Source organism: Numenius arquata, chromosome 12 (genome assembly GCF_964106895.1).
Source record: "Numenius arquata chromosome 12, bNumArq3.hap1.1, whole genome shotgun sequence".
NCBI classification, from domain to species: domain Eukaryota; kingdom Metazoa; phylum Chordata; class Aves; order Charadriiformes; family Scolopacidae; genus Numenius; species Numenius arquata.
Window position 1 is genome coordinate 16,072,629 of NC_133587.1, and position 8,998 is coordinate 16,081,626.

The 8,998-nt window shown below is 50.1% G+C and overlaps 1 protein-coding gene across 1 annotated transcript; it reads left to right on the forward strand.

The window, feature by feature from the left end:
- Nucleotides 1–715: 715 nt before the first annotated feature.
- Nucleotides 716–8,547, forward strand: EIF6 (eukaryotic translation initiation factor 6). Its single transcript, XM_074157295.1, has 6 exons — nt 716–893; nt 976–1,061; nt 2,753–2,928; nt 5,314–5,490; nt 6,067–6,248; nt 7,293–8,547. Exons 1-6 carry the CDS (start codon nt 787–789, stop codon nt 7,300–7,302), a joined length of 738 nt encoding a protein of 245 aa, XP_074013396.1. The 5' UTR covers nt 716–786; the 3' UTR covers nt 7,303–8,547.
- Nucleotides 8,548–8,998: the final 451 nt, after the last annotated feature.

The following is an 8,998-nucleotide window of genomic DNA, read 5'->3' on the forward strand; positions in this document are numbered from 1 at the left end:
GGTGTCTGCACACGGGTGGGATCACCATGTGGATGGTGTCTGCACAGGTGTGGGATCACTACATGGGTTGTGTCTGCACATGGATGGTGGCTGCACAGGTGTGGGATCACCAATGGGTGGTGTCTGCATGCAGGTGGGATCACCACATGGGTGGTGTCTGCACAGGGGTGGGTCATATCTGAACACAGGTGGCAGCTGGCACAGGTCATGCCTGGACACGGGTGGCCCCTACACAGGAGTGACGTGCTGAGGCACTCGGGTGGCATCTGGATCCTGAGAGGCATGTCTGCAGGCGGGTGACACATCTGCAGGCAGGTGACACTGTACACAAACGGTGTTGGCACGAAGGCCATACCTCCAACAGGGATGGTGTGGCTGCACATGGGGACATCTGGACAGGGACCGTGGTGGTGGTGGCCCTCGGTGGGCACACAGACTGCAATAGCACACCTGGGCCATGGTGGCACCTTCGGGTGTAGGTGGCCTGTGCGGACACATGGGTGGCCTCAGCCTGTGGTGGTGTAGCCGGGCGCAGGCTGGCATGGCGGAGGCTGGGGTGCCGTGGGGTGCTCCGGGGCCGCCGTCGGGGCAGGGCCCTCCCGGGGGTGGGGGGAGGTCCCATTCGTGGCGGCGCCGGCGGGGGCAGCCGCACCTCCCGGACGCTGGAGGCGCTGTCCCCGCCGGGGCCGCTCTGCCCCGCGCCTCCCGCCCGCCGGAAGCGGAAGTGGCGGCGCCTCGTGCGTCCGGTAGAGGCTGCGGTAGCGGTCGCCCGTCCCCGTTCCGGCCATGGCTGTCCGCGCCAGCTTCGAGAATAACAACGAGTTGGGCTGCTTCGCTAAGCTCACCAACGCCTACTGCCTCGTGGCCATCGGCGGCTCCGAGAACTTCTACAGGTGAGGGAGCCCCGAGGGCCCGGCCCGGCCGCCGCCTCGGCGAGCCCCGTGGCTGTACCCTAACAGCGCTTTCTCCTTGCAGCGTCTTCGAGGGGGAGCTGTTCGGGACCATCCCGGTGGTGCACGCTTCCATCGCCGGCTGTCGCATCATCGGCAGAATGTGTGTGGGTAGGTGGCGGGGCGGCCCTTCGCCGGGACGCGGCCCGGCCGGGCCTGGGGGGAGAGGAGCCCTGGGGGGGCTCCGGTGGAAACGGGAGGGCAGTCCCGTGTTCGGTTGGTGCGCACAGGGACATACCGTGGGTTTAACTGTGGCGGGGGGGGGTCCAACGGGCAGCACCCCCCATCCTCAGAGTTTCTATTTTAATGCTTCAAGTGTGTGAAAAGGAGGGAGTGAAAATGGAAAAACTAAAAGTCACCCAGTAACAAAGAGCTGGGGTAGTGGGGAGAGGTGGGCTTGTAGGGCTTAAAGGTGGGCTAAAGACACGTGTAACTCTGCTTTCTGGTAAACTGGGAAAAGTTTCATTTTTCTTAAGGTTAATGTTCCAGTGCCAGCACTGGAGGGACAGAGCCAAGGGAGGGGGGAGGCATTAAGAAGCATGAAAGTCAAGGAAGAGTCTTTCATCTGTCTTTGGCTAGTGAGACCCCAGTCAGTCAGATGAGCTTCTGGCTTGAGATTTGTTCCTGTGGAAAGAACGCCTTTGTCCATGTCGTGGTTTCGGCCGAATTTACCAAAACCCGACCGACAGATGGCCCTTCCCCCCCCTTTTCCGCCCCCCAAAAAGAGGAGAGAGGAGGAGAAAGAGATAAAGGAGATTCAGAAGTTTAGAGTGAACTAAACTACGTTAATGAAGAGTTAATATTAAAAATAAAGAAGAAAATAATGAAATAGATACAATATATACAAAACCGTATCAAGCTCCCAGGATGACAGTCACATCACTGGCAGGCACTGGGGAAGTCCCAGACTGGACTCAGTGACGAATGGGAACTGGATTCCAGCTCTGGAGCCAGGAACATACGGATCGGGATCAAAGGCAGATGAACAGACAGAGTCCTCTCTGGACGTCGGCCATTGCAGGAAGGGGCTGACCCTTTGATCCCTCAGCTTTTATACTGAGCATGGGGCAGATGGGATGGAATAGCCCAGTTAGTCAGGTTTGGGTCACCTGTCCTGTCCACTCCTCCCCACCGATGTGACCCCTCTACGTTTTTTCCGTTTCTGACCCTCTAAGGGGGCAAATAACGAAATTGGCTGCCCTTGGTTGTTACAGCAATAAGTATAAGCAAGGGCCTCCCTGCACACCATTCCTTGGCATGGAGCACAAACATTGGTCTTATCATTCTGAGAACGAGCAGTTTTCCCCACAATATACCGTTAACTTCAGAGAGTTAGAGGAGGCCTAGCTAGGATGTAAAGTTACAGAACAGAAAATTGGTTCGGTTTTACTTCAAACCAGGACAGTCCATCCTGTCGTACTGCTTTGCCGCATAGAGTAACACAAACAAGCAGCATCTGTACGTTTTGTGGGGCAATTGGCATCTACAGGGGAAATAACTAATCAGAGTGTTTCATTGAGGATCTCAGGCTTCCTTTGGCTCTGTTGAAAACGAGAGGCGATTAAAAATAGTGGCATTCACCCGTTTCTACTCTGAGACAAGTCTGTGCTTCGTCCTGGTTTTTCCCTTACCTGTGGTGCTGTGTTACTCTTAAATGGGAACGTTATTTCTCTTGGGCTGAATTCTGGGCTTGGGAGGAGTGGAGAGGGCAAGGGCAACTGAAGCCATTGGATGAACATCAGGAAAGCAGGAAGTCCTGTGGAAATGGTCTTTTTTCCTTTTTTTTTTTTTTATCATTCTAGGAAACAGACACGGGCTGTTGGTCCCAAGCAGTACGACAGACCAAGAGCTCCAACACATCCGCAATAGTCTTCCAGATTCTGTACGAATTCAACGAGTAGAAGAGCGTCTCTCAGCACTGGGCAATGTCACTACCTGCAATGACTATGTAGCTCTTGTTCATCCTGATCTTGACAGGGTACGTGGCTCTAGTTTTGAATTCATAGTGGATGCGTGTGAAATGATCACTGAGCTGCAGTTTGGGTTTGTAGTTGTTGAGGGTTGCTGTATGTAGCGTGGGGATCAGAAGACCTGTGCTGACAGCTGAGCTAGTGTCACAGAGGAGGCTGGGCTGCCTCATCTTGCATTTCTTAGGTTATCGTGAGTGGTCAGCATGGATTCACCAAGGGGAAGTTCATGCTTGACCAGTCTGATAGCCTTCTGTGATGGTGTGACTGGCTGGGTGAGTGAGGGGAGAGCAGTAGACATTGTCTGCCTTGACCTCAGCAAGGCTTTTGGCACTGTCTCCCATAACACCCTCACAGGTCAGCCTAGGCAGTGTGGGTTGGATGAGAGGAGAGTGGGGTGGATGGAGAACTGGCTGAGTGGCAGAGCTCAGAGGGTTGTGATCAGCAGCGCAGAGTCCAGTAGTCCAGGCCTGTAACTAGTGGTGTTCCCCAGGGGTCAGTACGGGGTTGGATCTTGTCCAATATATTCATCAATGACCTGGATGAGGGAAGAGAGTGTACCCTCAGCACATTCACTGATGGCACCAAACTGGGAGGGCTGGCCGACACACCAGAAGGCCGTGCTGCCATTCAACGAGACCTGGAGAGCTGGGCAGAAAGGAAGCTGATGAAATTCAACAAGGGCAAGCGCAAGGTGCTGCGCCTGGGGAGGAATAACTCCCTGCACCAGGACAGGTTGGGGCTGACCTGCTGGGGAGCAGCTCTGCAGAGAGGGACATGGGAGTCCTGGTGCACAACAAGTTGCCAATGAGCCAGCAACATGCCCTTGTGGCCAAGAAGGCAAATGGTCTCTTGGGGTGCATTAAAAAGAGTGTGGCCAGCAGGTGGAGGGAGGTCATCCTACCTCTGCTCTGCCCTGGTGAGGCCCCATCTGGAGCACTGGGTCCAGTTCTGGGCTGGACTGGGCTCCCCAGTTCAAGAAGGACAGGGATCTACTGGAGAGAGAGAGAGTCCAGTGGAGGGCTGTGAAGATGATGAGGCTCTGGAGCATCTCTCTGCTGAAGAAAGGCTGAGGGACCTGGGGGCTGTTCAGCTGGAGAAGAGCAGACTGAGAGGGGATCTCATTGACACTGAGCAGTATCTAAAGAACGGGTGGCAAGAGGATGGGGTCAGTCTTTTTTCAGTGGTGCCCGGTGACAGGACAAGGGGCAATGGGCACAAACTGGAACATGGGAAATTCCACCTGAACACGAGGAGAAACTTTTTTCCTGTGAGGGTGGCAGAGCCCTGGAACAGGCTGCCCAGAGAGGTGGTGGAGTCTCCTGCTCTGGAGATATTCCAGAGCATGGACTCCTGGACACATTCCTGTGCACCCTGCTCTGGCAGGGTCTTGGATGAGATGATCTCCAGAGGTTCCTTCCAACCCCTGCAGTTCTGTGATTCTTCTCAAGAGAGAAATCTCAAAATAGGATTTTGGAATTCTGACTCGGTTTCAGTTGATCTGCCTCTTTCCCTGTATTTTTCTTTATTTGTGGCTGTGGACCCTGCCCCAGGTACAGCGTGTGCCCTCTTGCTCAGTGTGCTCTAGTGAAGGGAAGGAGTGGGATATGGAAGTATATTGTTGGGGGCAATTTGCTTTGCGTATGTAACAGGGAGTGAGTAACAGAGTGTGTGTGTGTGTAACAGCGAGAGTACAAAGAGTTTAGTCAGGGCTACAACAGAAGTTACAGGGTACTGCTGAGGTGGGTGACATTGGTAGTAGTTGATAGAGACCATGGATGTGGTGATGTACATGTTGACGGGGGGGGAAGAAAAATAGAAGATTCTCTTATGAAAATTTAAAGTAAGGGCAGAGGATACAAGGTTGCTGCTACTTTGTTTGAGAACTGCTATCTTAATAGCATTAGAGAGAGGCGTGTGGTATGACTCCAGGCAGGGGAGGTCCTTACGGTGTTTGCTTTCAGTTTGTGCTGAAGGTGATGAAGATATGGGACTTGGTGTTAGGAGTGCAAAGGGGCGAAAAAAGGGGGATAGGGAGGATGTAACAGTCTTTGACAGTCTTTGCAGCATGTTATGTTTTAAATCAGTGTAAAAAGTAAGTTAAGATGGTCAGAGAGGGAGGAATCAAAATAATTCACAGTGAAAACCTGGAGGAAAAGGAAGTTCTTAGAGTTATACAGGAGGATATGACAAAGTGGCCTGGGACAAAGTGGAGTTACGTGTTTTATAGCGATGGAGTAAGCGTTCTATAATGACTGAACTGCCTTGGATTGTGCTAGCGTGGGCAGGCTTCCAAGGGGGAGCATCCCAGTTGATGGTTGCAGGCAGGAATAGCTTGACTTCAAGTCCTGCAATACCGCTTTGCTGAGGACTTCATTCTCTCTTTGTGTTTGCAGGAGACAGAAGAGATCTTGGCCGATGTACTGAAGGTTGAGGTTTTCAGACAAACGGTAGCGGATCAGGTGCTGGTAGGAAGTTACTGTGTTTTTAGTAATCAAGGAGGAATTGTGCACCCCAAAACTTCAATTGATGATCAGGATGAACTGTCTTCGTTGCTCCAGGTCCCGCTTGTGGTAAGGCATGTGTGGGTTTGTGTTTTCCCTTGCCACTCCCTTCCCACCCAGTTCTCAGTTTTTAATTTGTCTACGTCTTGTGGGCTCCTAGGTTGTGTTTTCTCTGCAGAGCTTTCCCAGTGGGAGACGAGAAGACTTGAACGGGGCAAGTTTTCTGAGACATTTCCCTGTCTCTTCTGAGCCTGGTTTTCTTCTGAAATGTGGCTCTGCTGGGATTGTCCTGATTGAATCATACAGAGTGCAAGAGTGTGGTTTGTCCAAAGGCAGTGTTTAAAAAAAAAAAATAGGTTAATAAAAGCCTGTGCCTGCTCAATTGGATTTGTGAGTGTCAGGATTGCTAGGCCTTTATGCTTCCTACTTGTTAGATTTTATTTCACCAAATGTCACACAATTCTCTCTCCAGAGATTAAAGGCTGTCCATTAGTCTTTTTATATGAAATTTTCATAACTTTGTTGATGACCGAAGCTTTAACATTTCCAGGAGTGGGAGTTGAGGCCCTCCACTAAAGAGCAGTGATGAGGAAACGCGTTGCTGTCAGTGTGCCCTGTTAACTCTTGCCTCTTGGGTTTTGCCAGGCTGGGACGGTGAATCGTGGGAGCGAGGTGATTGCGGCAGGGATGGTTGTGAATGACTGGTGTGCCTTCTGCGGTCTGGATACAACCAGCACCGAGCTCTCCGTCATCGAGAGCATCTTCAAGCTGAACGAAGCTCAGCCGAGTACCATCGCCACCAAGATGAGAGATTCCTTGATTGACAGGTGAGGAGGGTCCAGGGCTGTGTATAATCATGAGCAAAACAGGAAAGATTTTACTATAAAACAAGCTGTTTTCACAATTGATTTATCTTTTTTCTTAAATTATTTTATTTATTTTATTTTATTTTTCAGCTTCCTCTTTCCTTCTGTTGGGTTACAGGCAACAATGACCTCATTGCAGAAGGGTTTATTTCCTTGTGGCTGATGAGCCGGCTCAGTCCTGTAGGAAGACATAAGGGTTTTTATTGCAGTTATAATACTTCCTGTGGGAAATAGTATCCAACTTTCAGATACATTTTTTTTTTCTAGCTCTTCAGTGCTTAGCTAAGACATGAATGGATTTTTTTTTAAACAAATCTTGTTTTAAAAATTAAAATACCAGTGACTGCTTGACATCTTGGCTTTTGGTTGTTGGAACCCATAAAATTATTATTTCGAATGCCTGCTACAACCCTTTCTGGAGCTAAAAAGACTTTGGAGTTTGTTGGCTGCTGCCTTAATTTTTTTTTTTAATCCTTTTTGTCAAAGGCTTTATCCAAGTTACTTCATTTGGGCTTTCATCTGATTACAGCTCTTAGGGTCCTTGCTGTGGGGCTGGAGGTGTGTCTATCCTTGAGCTACTTGGGCCATCGTAACTTAGTGGCTGAGTTCTTCATTACCATAAGAATGTTTGGGAATGCTTTAAAGAAAGAATAAGGAATTCTTGAATAAAAAGCCCTTTGAAAGAGTTCTTTGCTGCCCCTTCACAGCTCCTGTATAAAGGCTGGATGTTTCTGAGCGTAATAGAGCCATAATTAAACTCGTTCAGAGCTTTTGATAGCGACCTAGGCCAGGCTGAGCGTCCATTCTGTGTGACAAGCCTGTTCTGTGGGTGGCTGTCAGCAGGGTCTGCTTCCCCCTTTCATAGACACTCAGGTTCTAGGACGGGAAATTTCTACTGGGCCTTTGTAACTGGAGGTTGGGAACTGACTGTACTGGTGTTTTGAAATGCTTTCTGCACTCCCTGCCGCTCATCTGCTAAATCTTCTTTCTGTTTTGTCTTTTTAGCTTGACATGAGCAGTGCTGGTTCCTGCTTTCCAGACAGCTCCAAAGGAGTGAAGCGTCCGGCTGCACTTTGCATTACAGACATCCAGCCCCTCTGATGTTGTTTCCGCAGGCCTGGCCCAAGGAAGAGGCTACAAACCCAACTTCTTGTAGTGTTTTGTAAACTAAGTATTATTACGAAACCTGACAAATAACACGCATAAGTTGCAATTAAGGAATGCTCTCTATCCCTTTGCTGACATTTTCTGGTTCTTCAGCCGTGCTTTTTCGTTTTGTGATGCTGCCTGAGCCCCTCAAATGAGCCCACGGTATTTACTCTTGTGGCTCTTGGGTATCCATCACTAGAGATGATTTTGCCTTAAATAACGCCTCAGTGTTCTGCTGCACACAGCCTGTTTCAGCACATACGTGGCACTGCCCTCTCTTTCCACACTCCTGCTAAAGCCCCTTGTATGACCAGCACCAAAAATACAGTAGTTTACTCGCCACAGAATCCTTCAGAAGCCATCACCTGCTCTCCTGCCCTGACTCGCAGCTATTCCCGCAGGGACGGTGATTTGCAGTGATTACCTCTGATTAAAACTGCGAGTTTCTCAGAGTCAGTCCAGGGGTTTCTGACAGCACTGGAGTGTCCCTGTCCCTGGAGCACTGGTATTGGATCTGTTTGAAGATGCCTGGTGGTGTATGTGCTGCTTCTCGGGCATCTGCAAGGCAGAGCCTAGAGAGAGCGTGCTATTGCCCAGGGGCTTAAATGTCTTCTTCAGCAGTTCCCCACCCACTCTGGGAAACGCTTACAAGTCAGCAAATCCAAAAAAAAAAAATTTAAACCACCTCGTCTTGAGTTACTTTGGAGACAAAGGTTAACTAACACAGTTCGAATGAGTTACTCCAGTCAGTCAGGTGTTATGGGAGCTTGCTAATGAAGAGTTCTGCCCTTGTCAGGGGGCGATGATGGCAAAAAGGAGCTGTAGATACTGCTTTCAGGTAGAGGATAGTCATTTGCTTCTAAACAGATCTCACTGATCTTATTTCAGTTGCTTTTCTTCTGCTTGCCCATGGAAGGGGTACTGAAAGCATAGAAATGCCTCCACTTCCCACCCTGAGGGTACCTGGAAGCTCCTCTCTTGCTCCTTCGCAGCTGCACTGCTCTCTGGGCTCTCTTGGGGAGAGAACTGTCTTGAAGACGGTGCGGGCAGAACTTTTTTTGGCCTTGGTGCTTCAGGCTTTGTAGAAAATAAAGTAAACTTCTGTATTTTTTATGGGTTTTTTTATTGCCTGGATGTTTAGGGAAGGTTTGGTTGATTAAAGGTTGCTCCTTAAACTTAAATAAAGATTGCCACAGGATCATGGTGGCCCTGTCATCTGGGCTGTCCAGAATGGTACCTGAGCTGGGGGCAGACAGCTCACCTTCCTCCTGCCTCTGGGGACACCCATAGCAAAGAGCAGCTCATGGCTCCTTTGGTGTTTATGGCCCCTATGATATTTTGGACCACCTTTCTTGGCGCTGACTCCAGGTCTCTTCCCCTTAGCGTGTCTCAGCATTCAGAGTGAGGAGCTGCTTTCCTTTGGCCGCCTCGCAGGGCTCTGTTGGGGGGGTACATGGCACAGTCGGGCGGTTGCTCTCGGTGTGCATTCGTAAAGTGTGAAACGAGTGAGGCTGAAGTTTTCATCTGCAACTTCTGTAACTCATTTTTTCTCATTCTGGTTG

Bases quoted from the DNA above. Each gene is read 5' to 3' on its own strand.
- EIF6 (XM_074157295.1), top strand. From the start codon at position 787: ATGGCTGTCCGCGCCAGCTTCGAGAATAACAACGAGTTGGGCTGCTTC. The intron at 894-975 runs GTGAGGGAGCCC...TTCTCCTTGCAG, and splicing joins GGCTCCGAGAACTTCTACAG to CGTCTTCGAGGGGGAGCTGT. The intron at 5,491-6,066 runs GTAAGGCATGTG...GGGTTTTGCCAG, and splicing joins TGCTCCAGGTCCCGCTTGTG to GCTGGGACGGTGAATCGTGG.